At 38.6% G+C, this 16,819-nt stretch overlaps 1 protein-coding gene across 2 annotated transcripts; it reads left to right on the plus strand.

Annotated features, from left to right (window-relative positions):
- Positions 1-1,429: 1,429 nt before the first annotated feature.
- LOC125251193 (prolyl 4-hydroxylase subunit alpha-1-like) lies at positions 1,430-11,336 on the plus strand. Of its 2 annotated transcripts, none has more exons than XM_048164162.1 (13): positions 1,430-1,608; positions 2,154-2,244; positions 2,436-2,716; positions 2,809-3,030; positions 3,142-3,272; positions 3,380-3,556; positions 4,043-4,107; positions 4,315-4,411; positions 7,975-8,025; positions 8,671-8,709; positions 8,839-8,907; positions 9,665-9,761; positions 10,105-11,336. In XM_048164162.1, exons 1-13 carry the CDS (start codon positions 1,593-1,595, stop codon positions 10,173-10,175), a joined length of 1,407 nt encoding a protein of 468 aa, XP_048020119.1. In that variant the 5' UTR covers positions 1,430-1,592; the 3' UTR covers positions 10,176-11,336. The 2 variants fall into 2 exon arrangements, with proteins under 2 accessions (XP_048020119.1, XP_048020117.1); XM_048164160.1 differs by lacking the exon at positions 1,430-1,608 and adding an exon at positions 1,643-1,800.
- Positions 11,337-16,819: the final 5,483 nt, after the last annotated feature.

Consider the following 16,819-nt stretch of genomic DNA (forward strand, 5'->3'; position numbering starts at 1 on the left):
TGTTTCAAATAAAGTGATCCACTCTCAACCTGCCAATGAGGACAAAAACGATAACACACCAATAATAAAACTTCTGTATCCATGTTTTCCTACCTACTCACAGAGAGTGTTTTTATTGTTTTATTGCAAAACTGCAAATTTGACAGACCTACATGTGATGCAGGCATGGTTGTAAACAAAGCATTCTTCTGACAATGCAATAAAAATGACACGGCAGTAAAGTTCGACCAGTTACTAGGCAACATTAGAGCAGGGGTGTATTCCAGAAAGCAGGGTTAACTTACTGTCACATATACCCTGAACTCTCGGTTGATTAACCCAAACCTTGCTTACTCGAGGTATGCTGGTTCCAAAAATGCATCCGGGAATAAGTTCAGCCAACCAAGAGTATGTTCCCGGTTAACACACAAGACATTCTCAACAGAGCGACGAATCGATGATTCACCATGGAAACAGACGCTAAGAAAAAGCGCGCCATTCTACTTCATTCTTCTTCTTTTGTTTAATGGCGATTTACATAACCTACTTGGTGCACATCACCACCTATTGGGTGGTTGTGCAATAATTTTTAATCTTAATATTGTTTGTTTGATGCTAATTATTTAATAAAATATCACATATATGATATGTATTTTATTATAGAAATTATAGCATAGAAAATGTCCTGTTATAAAGATTAAGAAGTAGATCCATGTGTGCTATGACAATAAAATTCATATATTAGAATTGAATAAACATTTATATATTGTATAATATAACATTGTGTATATAACTGTAACTATATAACAAATTTAGATACATTAATATAACCATATTGATAATATAACACACATCTAAATTCCTCTTAAGCTAACTAACCCTTGAACATAACCTGCTCCGGAGCAGGTTATGTTCAGAGAGCAAGTTGCTATGGTTACTTACATACCCTAAAAGTTACCTCCGTTTTTGGAACCGAAAGTTGAGGTTATCCGCTTACTTACTCTTAAACATACCCAGGTATGTCACATAACCTGCTTTCTGGAATACCCCCCAGGCCTTGATAATTATAACATACGGTATTAAAATGTCTTTCCTTTTCTTTCATGAATATACCCTTTGTTATCTCCATTTGTGCAACATGAAAGTTTCAAAGTATATTGGTAGTGAAGTAACAAATTACAGAAGAAACAAAAGTCTATTGTGATACGCCATGTCACGATGCCATGTTTATGTTTTGTTTTGTGGACTTTCATGTTGATAATTCTGCTTTGATCCCTGTGTTTCCTCTCTGATTAGTTTCTGTTTGGTTGTCTTAGTTACGATTATGCCTGTTTGTTTCCATAGTTACTCAATTGTTAATTGATTAGCCACACCTGCATGTTCCTTGTTTTCATGCTAATTTCCCATGTGTATTATAGCCCTCAGTTTTCAGTTTTTGTGTTTGTTGTTGGTAGATTGCTAAGACTTTGTGCTCCTGTTTTTAATTTCTTGATCAAAATCACTGCTGTGAATCTTGCTTCCTTGTTCCTGTAACCAGCCTGCTCACAGTCACTCGTGTAAAGTTTCACTTTTGTTTTTGTTCTCAGGTAATAGGACTACTGAGAAATGATGAAATGTGGGCAGATACAGGTGTGTCTCTTTTTGGGCTTTATAAAGGTGTGTGTCTGTATTTAAGCTCAATTTCACTGCAAGATACATATACACAAGTTGTGTTTTGAGATACTTAAGGTCTGATAATGGCCATAAAGGAACTTATAGTATTTGTGATGTGTTTTGGGATTGTCTGTGCTGCTGCTGAGCATGATTTCTTCTCATCTACAGGTTATTTCAGTTCAATATCAATTCATAATTTTTTTATGTATAGTTTTTTTTATTGTTAATAAATTAATGTTATAGTGTTTAGTTTTACACTGTTGTCATGACAAGCTAATTGTATGTTTTCATTTGTGAGACCAAAAATGAACAATATACCACAGTTTTCCATAATTTCAACACTGATGCACTCATGTAACATTATAGTTCCTCCCTTTCACTTTTTAATTCCATTATTGACTAAACAACATTAACTCTCTCTTTGGTTTCTTACATAAAAAATTTTTTTTCATTGTAACCTGATGTAAAAATCAATACATGAATCAAATGCCTTTTGACAATTAAGTGCAATTGTTTTATAGATCAAATTGCACAGCTATATGGGAAGATGAAAGATTTTCTGAAGGTCTTCAGTCAGTGCATTGATGCTGAGAATGGAGAGACAATGAAGAGGTGAAAACACATTCATTACTCTCTATATACCATTAAACTCCAAGATTAAGGTGTTTTGTTTATTAGAAAGCATTCAATTTTCCATTGGATGTTTAACAATCTTAATCTTATATATGATTTTAGATCAATGATTATGTTAATAAAATTTTTTTAACATTATAACTTTTGATGAACCCATGTCTTCAATCCAGTGTTCTTCTGAATCTTCTGCTTTCATACTCTGACTATGAGAGCCCTGAGGAAGCCGTGAGAAACCCTGTGACAGCTTACAGACTCCTCGGACAACTGAGAAATGATTTGATATATATTGTAAAACACATTCAGCCAAATCTTTATCAGTGTGAAGAGTATCAGGATGAGCTGAACGCAAAGCTCCAAGAGATCCCACAGCTGGAGGACTTGGATGGTGCAGCTTCAGGACTGATCAGACTGCAAGAAATCTACAAACTCTACCCAGAAGACATCACAAAGGGTAAACTGTCCTGCAGTTTTGCACCAATGTAAATTCACTGAGAGAGTTTCACTTTTCCAATCTGACTGATGCTTTCATTTCACATTTCACAGAAACGTCTCTAAATGCAGATGAAGCCTACAATGTAGGGTTGGTCGCTTATGACGAGGACAAATTCCAGTATGCCTTTCTCTGGTTTCTGTACAGTCTGGACAGATTAACAGAATACTCAACCACTACTGAGGAAGAATTACTCCACTACCTTATTTCCTCAGCCTATAAATTTGGCAGCCTACATATGGCAATTTATTTTAGCCACAAGTTTCTAAATCTGGGTGAGGTCATGATGACATGAATTTAATAGCCTACTAATGTATTTATATTTGAGGTTGGCAGACAATTTTGCTAAATTGTTGTGATTCAAGTCATAAACATCTTTGCCTCAGATCCAAGTAATGATGAAGTCAGAGTTCAGCTGAACAGACTCCTTCACTTACAGAGCAACCCTAACATATTCACACTGAACACAGAGTCAAGTAACTATGAGACACTGTGCAGAGGAGAGGTTGATGAGAGAGTAAGTGCTGTGTTTAAAATTTAAATCATTATTTGACATGAAATTACAAATAGTCAATGTGAAACTTTGTGTGTTGATTGTAAGTCTATTATATTTTATAAAATCAGACCTCCAAGAGGCAGAGGGCGCTGTCCTGTAGGTACAGCACAGGTGGAGGAAACCCCAGACTGATGTATGCACCAGTGAAAGAGGAAGTGGAGTGGGACGTACCTCAAATCATCAGATATCATGACATTATATCAGACAGAGAGATAGAGATCCTGAAGAATATCTCCAGACCTCAAGTGATTATCGAACATACACACAAAATAACAAATATTTAATTGTTGTTATTATTAACAGTATATTTAAAATGTCATATTCCTTTAATTCAAGTGACAAAACAAGTCTAAATGCTACTTTATGATATAATTACATTCTACACCCCCCCCCCCCAACAAAAAAAAATACAGAGGAAGTTATTTATTTTCATCTATAAAAATGTGTAAAACATTAAAATTACTTTTTATTAACTTGACAATATATCCTATTTATATCAACCATTAGAGTTGATGAGTAAACCTTAAGAGAAATCTACAATTATGGCTGCGAATTATGGCTTCCCACAAAAGTGGATGCTGTTAGGGAGGATCAGCTCCTTATTGATGCCAATGATTTGACATTAAATGCTCAGCAAGCAAATATAGGGGTGGGGGGTTTTGTGTTCACATATTTTGGTCATATTTATACATTTGTCTTTGACAGTTCTTTTTTTTTTTTGTGTGGTCTAGCTTTCTAGATCGGAGGTTTATCAAGATGGACGGGGTACAGTCACAAAACAACGTCTTTCTCAAAGGTTTAATAAATATTTAATAACAACACCTCATTAAAGCAATAGTTCACCCAAAAATTTTAATTCTTTCATAATCTTACATGTTGAGTAAATCATTTTTTTGAGTACAAAAAATTACAGGTATACTATTCCTTTAACATGAGTTAGCAGGATTCAACATAATATTAAACATTTTTAGTTTAATATTCACTATAATCACTATATTTTCAGTGTGTTTCTGGAATACGATGACCCTATGGAAGCTCTTGTCAGTCAGAGGATTGCAGATGCTACGGGACTCTCCATGAAAAAAGCTGAACCACTGCATGTACGTCACAGAGAAAACACATGATCAATTACAGTCATCATGTTTTTTCTTTACTGCCAGCTATGTCTTGCAGTTAACTTGGAAACTGCAAGTTAAACGGTAAGAACATGTACGCATGTAACCATGGTTCCCTGAGAAGGGGAACGAGACATTGCGTCCAAAGACACTATGGGGAACGCCTCCAGCATGACGGTGTTTGAAGCACGTGATTCAAATGCGACAATGTCACTGGCCGGCGACAGCCCATGACGTGGCTACATGTGCGATCGTGAGTACAAGAGGGCACCTGTAGTATCATCAACAACTTCTTTGTCTAAAGGAGACATTGCCTGAAGCATGGCAGTGAGACGCAGTGTCTTGTTCCCCTTCTCAGGGAACCGTGGTTACATGCATAACCTGAGACATTCATTTCAAATGGGAACTCGCACTGCGTCCAAAGACATTATGGGGAACGAATACCCACTCTGCAATGCTGAGGGAATAACTGCCTAAATGACCTAAAAGATAAGCATAAAGAAGACTCAACTATCTAAGATGCCAGAGAGAGATTCCTAAGATCCCTCACTCAGGTCAAACACGGGGCTGTCAGTGGCACTATTCCCTAAGGCCACAACCTAGGCCCATGCCCTATGCAAGGAAGAACCCTTACCAGGGCAAGCAAACAGTGCCTGCCACAGGCCTGTGACGGGTCCAATCAAAGATAGTTTACCAAGGTGACCTTACAGAGGGCCTAACACTTGATGGCACTGTCCAGCTGGAGCTCAGGTGAGTGGAGGCCTCAGCAGAACGACTCTGAAAAAACAAGAGGATGCCAGCCCTACTCAACCTTAGGGACAGTTTACCAAGGCGGCCTCACAGAGGGCCAACACTTGATATCAGTGTCCAGCTGGAGCTTCAGCAGAATGACTCTCTATAGTGAGAGGAGGCCAAGCATGCTCAACTTCATAGACAATTTACCAAGGCGGCCAACAGAAGGCAGAACACTTGATATCACTGTCTTACTTGAGCCCAGATGAGCAGAGGCCTCAGCAGAAAGACACTCTATAGCTAGAAGAGGCCAGTCATACTCAGATCGAAAGACAGATTAACATGGTGGCCTACATAGTGTCAAACACTTGTTGTTACTGTCTAACTTGAGCCCAATGACCTCAGAAGAATGACTCTCAGAAAGAAAGGAGGCCAACTATGCTCAACTTCAAAGACCGTTAGCAAGGCAGACATACAGAGGGCCGAACACTCAATGTTCCTGTCTAACTGGAGCTCAAGCAAGTGGAGGCCTCAGCAGAATGACTCTATAACAAGAGGAGGCAAAAACACACTCAATTTCAAAGACAGCTTACCAAGGTGGCCTCATAGAGGGCTGAACACCTGAAGTCACTGTCTAACCGGAGCTCAGAGGCCTCAGAGGAACAACTCTTCATAGCTAGAAGGCCATCCATATTCAAACCGAAAGCCAGCTTACCAAGGTGGCCTCAAATTGGCTGAAACTTGATGTCGCAGACTAGCTAGAGTTCAAGTGAGCAGAGGCATCAGCAGAATGACTCTCCACAGTGAGAGGAAGCAAACCAGCTCAACATAAAAACAGTTTATCAAGGCAGCCATACCGAGGGCCGAACACATGATTTCACTGTCTTACTGGAGCTTAGGTGAGCGGAGGCCCCAGCAGAACAACTCTCTATAATGAGAGGAGACCAACCATGCTCAACTTTAAAGACAGTTTACCAAGGTGGCCATACCGAGGGCCAAACACCTGATGTCACTGTCTAACTGGAGCTCAAGTGAGCGGCGACCACAGCAAAACGACTCCCAAAAAGTGAGAGGAGGCCAGCTCTACTCAACCTTAGAGACAGTTTACCAAGGTGGCCTCCCAGGGGGCCAAACAATTGATGTCACTGTCTAGCTGGAGCACATGAGAGCAGAGGCCTAAACAAAATGACTCTCTAGAATAAGAGATGGCAAACTACACTCAACCCTAAAAAAACAGCTCATCACAGTGGCCTGCAGACACTTGGTTTCACTGTCTAGCTGGAGCTAAGGTGAACTGAGGCCTCAACAGCTTTGTTTTATAGCAAGAGGAGGCCCAACATACTCAACCTCAGAGAGAGATTACCAAGGTGGCTTCAAAAAGGACCACCAAACTTTATTACTCAATTTAAAAGCTCATAATTCCTCAAAATTACAAATATTAAATCAAATACCAGTACCAGAGCTAGCAAAAGGAGGCTAAACAATAAATATGTCTGTTTGACTTCTGCCGTGCTCCGCCTACAACCCCCACGCTCGATCCTGCTTAACCGCAATGTTGGCCGCAGGACCCAAGCCACAGAGAGTAGGTGCTTAACTCTCATCCCTCAAGAGAGAGTAAAGCCTGGGTGGAACAAAACACAGCGACCGCATCACACAACACACATTTGACCCCCTTGGGAGTTAATTGTGCTAAATTCAAATGCCAGATTCTGTAACTTTGAAAGAATCATGCAAGAACAGCCATGAATGCATCGCTATGTGTGCCTTCAACCCCCTCGAGAGCTGAATACACTTGTGCAAACGCTAACTATCCCTCAGGAATAAACAGAAAAGACCAAGCTCCTTACCTGTCTCTGTAGATAATTATGAGAATGAATCTTACCCAGCACATTCCAGCTTCTTCGACGCGTCGAAGGCATTCCACCTAAATGCACATTCCAAGTCCATAGTAATAGGGATGTCTTCGGACACAGTGTGAGTTCTCATTCGAAAGGGACGGTTGTGTAGAATCGTTCTGGTAGAATCCATCAAGTGATGTCGACACACAGGATTGGTCACTTGTCTGTTGCCTGGCTACCAGTTTCTCCGTAGCTGGCTAAGCGCTCTATTTGAGTGACATAAACACAAATTATTAATAAAATTAAAAGAAATATCTAATCATCCACCAAAATGTGGTCGTTATTACATCTCATATCATAAGTAAACCATTGCATTACCAAGGCAACGACTGACGCTTTTATATTACATTTCAAAGAGCAGCCATTATCAGCCCCACAGTGGAAAACGAAACCATAACCGTACCAGCTGGCCCGGATCTGCACGGAATGGAATGGTTACGAAATAAGAACCGTTCAGCCCGATGGTGGAAAAGCGGCTATTTGTTTTCTCTTTTTTTCGAATAGTATCTCTTGACAAGGAATGGCATACAGTATAAGCTTTGGGAACTGATATTATATATAATTCATTTATTCACCTGATTTATTACTCTTGGGCCCGGTTTCACAGACAGGGCTTAGACTAAGCCAGGATTAGGCCTTAGTTCATTTAGGACATTTAAGTAGTTTTAATAAATGTACCCTAGACAAAAACATTACTGGTGTGCATCTTAAGACAAAACAATGGCACTGACATATTTTAAGATATGTCAGTACAAGTTGCTTTCAGTTAAAAAGACTCAAACAAGCATTTTAGTCTAGGACTAACTTAAGCCTTGTCTGTGAAACCAGGGGTTGAATTCTTAATTATATTAAACATTTTCCCTGTGTTAACAGTTTCCTTTTCAATAGTGATTCATGAGTGATGCAATAATTTTCCAGGTTCAGAATTATGGGATTGGTGGCAGATATGAACCACATTATGATGCATTAGTAAGTTCACTATTTTGTCATGATGTCAATTTGTAGACTAACAAATTTTGCTATTGGTTCCCTCTGGGATTTCTATGGGGTTTTGAATGGTGTTTTTTGGATTTATGAGTAATAATTCAATAAATTAAGGAATACTTTATTTTGAAAATAAATTAAAATGCTGGCACAATTCTCCTGTTTCCAGTTTAAAAAGCAAATGTGAGAGAAATTCAATCTGAGAGAGAGAGATTAACTTTTTTGAGACTGTAATGATTTGCTGGTATGACACTAATGCCAACTTCCTGTGTGCAGTGCAAGGATGTGACATGCTTGCAAGCCTCATTCGAAAAATCTGTAGGCCATATTATTGAACAACCACTGTAGCCCTTATGCTACAACTTGTTAGCAACATAGGCTATAATTTTAAATCACGTTTGTTTCAAAATTTACTTTTGAAATTTGTCTGTTTGTAATTAATGATGTAAAACAAAACATGAAAGTCTCTTCAAGTTCATACCCAGAGGGGAACCAATGGCTTGAAAATGCAAATTCTCTTGCAGGCTTTAAAAGTACAAATTTAACATGTATTCTGTGTCATTGAGAGCTTGATTACACATTGACCAGTCAAATAACTGCAAACTAACTTATGAACGTTTGACCTCACAGAAGACAGTGAATGACAGGATTGCTACATTCCTAATTTATGTAAGTCCTGATTTACAACTATATTACAACAGTGCAGCTATCAAAAAAAAACAATTTGCCTTAATGGCATTAAACAGTTTTTCTTCAGATATTTATATTGTGGAACAAACTAATGTGCTGTTCCTGTAGATGAGTGATGTGGAGATAGGGGGCGCCACTGTGTTTCCTGAAGTTGGAGTTGCAGTGCAGCCGAAAAAGGTACACCCTCAATTCTGTGATATATACAGGTATAAGCATAATTTAATACAAATTTATTAACCCTGTACTGTTGCAGATCAATTTGACCCATTTAGATTTTTGAGTTGTTGGAAATATCAGTTAACGTATGTTTTGTTTTTTGTTTTTTTCTTGAGATGTGACTTTTTCTCATTTAGGGTCATGATCCATGCAAAATTTCAACACAATGATGTGTTTTGACATATACACACAAAATGACTATTACGATCGTGATATTTGCGGGTCAATTTGACCAGGTATGCCCCCCAAAAAAGGAGCTTTCCCCCACTTATTTCAATACAGAAAATAATTTGTCAGCAACATTATGGTAAAAATGAGCTATCATTTCTTTATTCATATATCTGAAATATACTTATGTTGACATTTTCTCTTTAAGGGTCATGAACATGTATGCAAAGTTTCAACACGCTGATGTGTTGTAAAATGTGCTAGAAAGTTTGTACAATCTTGCTGTTCATGGGTCAATTTGACCCATATAGGTAGCTATTCAAAAGCAACGGTACAGACCCAAAATACAAAACACTTCTTTGTTGTAGGCTATGTCAGAGCTCTTCAACTCTAGCCCTGAAGTGCCAGTGTCTTGCTGAGTTTGTGAAAATAAAAAGTTGTTTTTACCTGTTAACTGTATGTCCCACTTTTTGAGCATAGACATTCTAAAACAAAAAATATCTGAACAAGTAAGTAGAATACTTTTAATATCCTCTCTCTGCTCTTGCAGGGTTCAGCTGTGTTTTGGTACAATCTCCACAAGAATGGTAAACTGGATTTGAAAACGAAACATGCTGGATGCCCTGTGTTAGTGGGTAACAAATGGGGTAGGTTTTTAAATAAATATCTTAGTAAATGTAATAATTCATTATTAATTCATCTTAAATTTCATTTCAGATTCATAAGACTTTATACTGTATATAGCTTTAACAAAATACAAATTATTTTTAATTTAAATAAAAGTGGCTTATATGATTATATATATAAGAGATAAAGATGTAGTCTTAGCATCAAACATTCACACTTAGTGTGAACAGATTTTTTATAGCAATTGTGTTTGATAAGAAAAACCATTCAGTCACAAATAATTTGAAAAAGAAAGCTACATGGTTGATTGAACGTGAAAATAATTGATTTTATTTATTTTTCTTATCGTTTATTTTTCTTTAGTGGCTAATAAATGGATCTGTGAATTTGGACAGGAGTTCAGGAGACCCTGTTCTTTGTCAGAATGGGAGTGAAAGATTCTACGGGGCCTGAAATAATTTGTATCTATATTAGGGCTGCTTGATTAATCTAAATTAAACTGCAAGCGATTTGGTTTAGACAGATTTTTTTTTTTATGCACATCTTGTCAGTGAAGCACAGCTCTGTGATCAGCAGTAAATGCTGCTCCATCTGAAAGCCAGAGAGCGCTCTCGTGCAGAAACTCCAAATATGCCCTGCAGACGTAAGATAATGCCAACTCGGTCTCACGGCAATTCATAAGTATTTTACAAGGTGGCTAATTCGTACGAATTCATACAACCTCACTCGTATGAATTCCATTCTTTTTTTAACGTATTTTATATGTTATATATTTTTAATATATATATTAAATTCGTATGAATTCATACAAATGACCTATCCCAAACCCCACCCCTAAACCTACCCGTCACTGGGGTTTAGACAAATCTCGTATGAATTCGTATGAGGGAAGGTCGTACAAATTCGTACGAATTAGCCAACTCATAAAATCTGACGAATTGTTCATGAGATATAGCGTTGGATAATGCACGTCATTCCAGGAAATCCCTATGGGTAGGGCCAACAGATAACTTTTTGCTACACCTGCAAATGGCCAGTGACTTAAGAAAATATACTGGCCAAAACTATATTTTTTACCAGCCATGAAACAAAAACAGGCAGTTATGACTCCAATAGTTAGAGAAAATTCATAATCCTCTATTCGCATTTCGAACCACGTCTAAAACTACTAGCTTAACTAATATAATTTTAATAGTCTACATTTTAAAAGACAGTCAGTAATAAAATATGAACAAATAATCAAATTACAAGCATGATGCAGCACTGACCCATCAACTTTACAGAGTGTCATTCACGTTTGTTCACTTTCATATCCTCATAACATTGCATTGTTAGAATTCATAAAAATGTTACTGGCCATCTGACGACTGGCACAGTTTCATATATTCACAAACACAGTTAATTAATGTGTTAATTTTATGCCCTGCCTATGGCATCATACTATCGCTGTTCCTGAATAAACAGAAGATTGAAATGCTTTGGTTGATTAAACATGGCTAATAAACACGACTATGACAATATATGGTTTTCAAGATATGGAGTTCTTCAAGCCTTTTTGGGTATTTCCATGATAATAAAGTAAACTGAAGTAAAAACATGTTCTTAAATGTTGTCTTTTGTTGGACAAGAGGTTCATAAATGCTTCTAATATTTGGAAAGATGTTTGATGTGTTGCTTATTCAAATGCACGTTATAAGCGACTCAAATTCGCATTGCCTTCAGATGGAGCAGCTTTTACTACTGATCATAGAGCCATGCTTCATTGATAAGCTGTGCATAAAAAAATAAACGCAGCCTTTGCGATTTCATAATTACAATAAGCCAAATCGGTTTAAGTGCGATTTCAGGTTAATTGCGATTAATCGTGCAGCCCTACAGTCTCTTACTAATAAAGTAGTTTACTATTGATTGAATATACACTATATTGCCAAAAGTATTGGGACACCCCTCCAAATCATTGAATTCAGGTGTTCCACTTCACTTCCATGGCCACAGGTGCATCAAATCAAGCACCTAGGCATGCAGACTGCTTCTACAAACAATTGCGGAAGAATGGGTCACTCTCAGGAGCTCAGTGAATTCAAGTGTGGTACCGTGATAGGTTGCCACCTGTGCAATAAGTCCATTCGTGAAATTTCCTCACTACTAATGATGGCCCCTTCCTGTTCCAACATGACTGTGTACCAGTGCACAAACAAGGTCCATAAAGACATGGATGAGCGAGTTTGGTGTGGAGGAACTTGACTGGCCTGCACAGAGTCCTGACCTCAACCCAATAGAACACCTTTGGGATGAATTAGAGCAGAGCCAGGCCTTCTCGCCAACATCAGTGCCTGACCTCACAAATGCGCTTCTAGAAGAATGCTCAAAAATTCCCATAAACACACTCCTAAACCTTGTGGAAAGTCTTCCCAGAAGAGATGAGGCTGATATAGCTGCAAAAGGTGGGCCAACTCCATATTAAACCCTACGGATTAAGAATGGGATGTCATTAAAGTTCATGTGCACGTAAAGGCAGGCGTCCCAAAACTTTTGGCAATATAGTGTATATGTTTTAAATATGCTTCATTTCATATGACTTTTAGGCTGCAATATGGCAGCAATATTATGATAACATACTGAATTGCACGTTGGAGTTGTAAATTCAGGTTAACTTCATAATTCTTTATCTTAAATTCATATTATGGTATTTTTCATGGAGACAGTGTACACCATTTGAACTCGCAAAGAAAAACTGTTTAAAAACTGAAGATGTGATAAGCTGAGAATCTGTGTTGATATACAGGGCAGTCTTGTTCTCAAGGTTTTTTCATCATGATCATTCAAACACTGTTGATAACGGCTCTCACACTGAATTGTGTCCATTTCACTTAGGATTCTTGCATCACTTACTCTCCGTGAGCTGATGCAACAATTCTTGGAACCTCTTTAAAGAAGAACACAAATGTGAAACTGTCTGTGTAATTATTTGCTGGATTCCCTGCTGCATAAACTATCACAAACACCAGCTGGAATGCACTGGTTGTCCACTGGAGGGCACTCCACTCCAGACTATAGAGGGTATGCATGTGATGTCACTGTTGTCTAGAGTTAGGGCTGGGCGATATATCACATGCGATTGTCACGCGCATTTCGTCAGTAAAGCCAGTTCCCTGATTGCCGCTAAATCGCCATCACCTGCTTTTAAATGGAGCGCCATTTAATAGACAGAGCCGTAGATCACTGATAAGCTACGCAATATCGCGTTCATTATCGCAGATGAATCGCCTTCGATAATGAACGCGATATTGCGTAGCTTATCAGTGCACTACGGCTCTGTTTATTAAATGCCGCTCCATTTGAAAGCAGGTGATGGCGATTTAGCGGCAATCAGGGAACCGGCTTTACTGACGAAATGCGCGTGACAATCGCATGCGATATATCGCCCAGCCCTATCTAGAGTGACTGCAGTTATGTCCACTGAGTGGCAAAAAGACTGAGTGGCATAGCATTGGTTTTCTGTGTGAATGCCACAAAAAGGCAAAGAGCGTTGCGATTGAATGTACAAATAGATTTGACAAGAAATCTGAGGGATATTTTTACACTCAGATTTAGACCTACCTATATTGTATTTATATAAAGCGTTCACAGGCAAATTGCTATATGCATTTCCCCAGCGTTGAAATCAGGCACATATAAATAACAGGAAGCACAATTCCTGGCTGCATGGATTACTGGATCTTTGATTGTAAGGAACACTATCGACTCCAATCTTTAGTTCAATCACTTGTTTTACTCGTGTTTTACTTGCGTTTTTGCAGTCTTCCCTATTATATCCAGTCATGCAGCCAGCTCTTTTGCCACTCAGCCTGACTGAGTGGGCATGTTCCGGCAGGAAAGTGACGTTAATGCATACCCTCTATTGCCATTCATATTGGGCTTCATTTCCCATCATCCTCTGCCAATTTTCATTATCACTGATTGTCCACTGATTGTTCTTGTTTCTTCCCGTGCTGCCAATTTAGCGATTTTGTCACTATATTTAGAGACTTCCCCGCCCCTTTTGGGACTTTTTTCAAAAGCTTTGCAACAAATCTAGCAACTTCTTAGACAAACCTTATCTAGATTCCATGACTCGCCCACTATATTTATATTATATCAGTGGACTTGCCAATATGACATCTAGAGATATTTAGTGAACAGTTTTAGCTACTTTCAACTGAAAGCATTTTGTAACACTGGTTTCTTCTGTGTCTTGGTTTTGTTTGCATGTTCTCTGGATTTTCCTTTTTTTGCCTGTGCCCTGGACTGATCTTTGTTTAGATTGTTTACCTGTGTTTTGACCTTTGTCTGGTTTACATCTTTGAATTTCCCCTCAATAAATACTGCATTTGAATGCTCAACTTTCATGTCTCCTTGCAGTTCATGACACCAGCATAGTCATGCTGTTTTCAAGAAAAATGGAACTGGTGAAGTAGGGGTGGTAGAAAAAATCAATGCATCGCGATTCTCTCTCCAACAATTCTGGATAGATTCTTAGAATTTTACAATCAATTCTGAGCTTATTTTAACTGCAGATGCATGTGCTTTAAGGTGCATGTCCAGTGGCGCAGAGCAGAGCGAGCGTTTTCAGTTCATTATATGGAAGTTAAGCTTCAAGCTCACTAAATATGCTTGCTCTGCTCCGCGCAAGCATATTTAGTTGACATAGTTGACATGCACCGTCAGAAACACCTGTATTCTGCTCGTTTCCATTTCCTCTCACACACACAAGACTCGAACCTTCTATAAAATAGTCTTTCATAAACTTTGGAAAGGCTGAAGCGAATTACATTCATGGACTTTCGAGGGGTTCATTGAATCAAGAATCGTTTTAGAATTGGATTGTCACTTCCAGAATCGGATCGGATTGTGAGGTGCCTAAAGATTCCCACCCCTATGGTGAAACTGGTATGGGGGTTTGATTGTGAGTAGGCAGTGGTTTGTATTCAAGCAGTGTTTTGAGGACAAGAATTTTTTTTTTTTTTTTTTGCAAATTTCTAACACATTAATGATGTAAAGGAAAAACAACATAAGAATAGAGCATATGATTTAGAAGTTACGATTATTTTATTAATCAATGTCATCTGAAGTTTTGAATAACAAAGTACAAATTCAAACTGGTGAAATGTTTCAAAGGATCAAAGGATTTGTCTCCTGTTTCAAAGGATCTGTACACAAATCAGTTAAAAAGAGCTTGTGTACATTGCAAAAAAAACAAACATTAAGAGATATTTGTAAACAAAGAAAAATGCCAAATATCAGCATAATAATAAGCAGTCTGCTCAATAACAAGAGTTATGGTACAGTCTGCAGCAACAGTTAATACAGTTAATAGCAACTTTATAAGGAATATTCAAAATTGAAAGTTGCTGTTTTTAAAGACTTGCTCATTTGGGAACTTGCGTGTCAAAATCCAGCTGTCAGTCACTGATTCCAAAATTTGCACACAGTAAAAGTTGTCAATGCAGTCAGGGCCCGTATCCCTAAAGATTCTGAGAATCCTCTCAGAGAGCTCCTAACTTAACCTAAAAATTCCTTGCCAGGAGTTTTAGCTTAGAAGTGATTCCAGAACATTTTCAGTGAACTCTGAGCAAGGAATGGATGGAAAATCCTATCTTAGTGAGGAGGTGTGGTTGACCCCGTTGCTAGGTATGAGTCTTTGATGAACTTTTGGTGATAATGAGCAAAGGATGTACCCTCAAATCAATAAACATAATTATACACTCTAATCTTATGCAGACTGTAATTGTAAATAATATTTCACATTCAAGAAAATATCTGGAAAATGAATAGTAAGCTGTAGGGGTTATAGCCTAACATTAGAATCTAAAATATGTGAAAACTTAAGCTCATTACACCCTGTTCAAATAATGATTCCTGTCTTATTTGCTCAGATTAATATCCTAGCTGGCATATTTTGTACTTTCACTCCCATATGGACCCCATTGAAAACAAGATGGCCTATCTCAAGGGGCTGTCCTTAATGAAGTAGAAATTACAACGTTACAACTCAGTGTGGTCTTAACGAGGGTAACACGGCTCAGCTTTTATCAATGTCTGTGATTGCTGGCTGGTCTATTTATGAAGGCTTGTTAACAAATATCCTACAAACACAGAAAATGGAGAAAAAAGGAATCGCAAGCCGAACTGGACTGAGGAGCAAGGTTTGTTGCTGGCCCAGTTGGTGAACGAACATAAAGGTATGTTACGAGGAAAATTTGGCCCAACTGTCACTAGCCAAGGCAAGAGGCGCGCCTGGGACACAATATCCCAAACAATCAATGCCTCTTTTCCACTGGTGGTGCGGACAGGCGACGACTGTGAGAAAAGGTGGTATGTGCTGCAGTCCAAGGCAAAATGATGAGATTGCAGCACACAAGTGGGAATCCTCACTCACAGGTGAGCAAAATACTATAGCCTACCACATAATCTGGCAACTTGCTCCTGCTGGCAAAGTTAATTTACATGCCTAAGTACTGTGTTCATTGACTGTTTCTTTCTAGGGGGTGGACCACCTGCAAAGCGGCTGTCCCAGGTGGCCGACACTGTCTTTCAAGTCCTGGGCCACTCTGAGGTCAGTGACACCGGGCTGCCAACAGGCATTGACACGTCAATGATGCAGGCCCTTGAAATGCAGCAAAGGTAGGACACAGGGTTATTCATATCAACAGTATTTATTCATTGCAGAAGCCATTTCATGTGTTATCCATGCTCATTGTATTAAATTAATTTAATCAAAACAATAATTAAACTAGGCCTATGTATTTCTGTAGCATGGAGCCATCACAAGAACCGGGCCCATCAAGTTTGCCGACAAGATTGCCGCCTGAACCATCTGCAGCTGCTACTCAGGATAGCCCGGCGGATCAAACACCATTCCATCCGAAGCACCTGCTCCGTCAGCATCCCTGCAGGAGAGAAGATTGCAACTCACAATTGATGTGTTTGAACAACAAAAAAAAGTCCTTTCCCTTCAGGAGGAGTACTACCGCCTTAAAATTGAACACCTAAAAAAAAAACCATTTACAGATTGTGTTCTGTGTCTTGCATTTAACAA

This window comes from Megalobrama amblycephala, linkage group LG17 (genome assembly GCF_018812025.1).
Source record: "Megalobrama amblycephala isolate DHTTF-2021 linkage group LG17, ASM1881202v1, whole genome shotgun sequence".
NCBI classification, from domain to species: Eukaryota; Metazoa; Chordata; class Actinopteri; order Cypriniformes; family Xenocyprididae; genus Megalobrama; species Megalobrama amblycephala.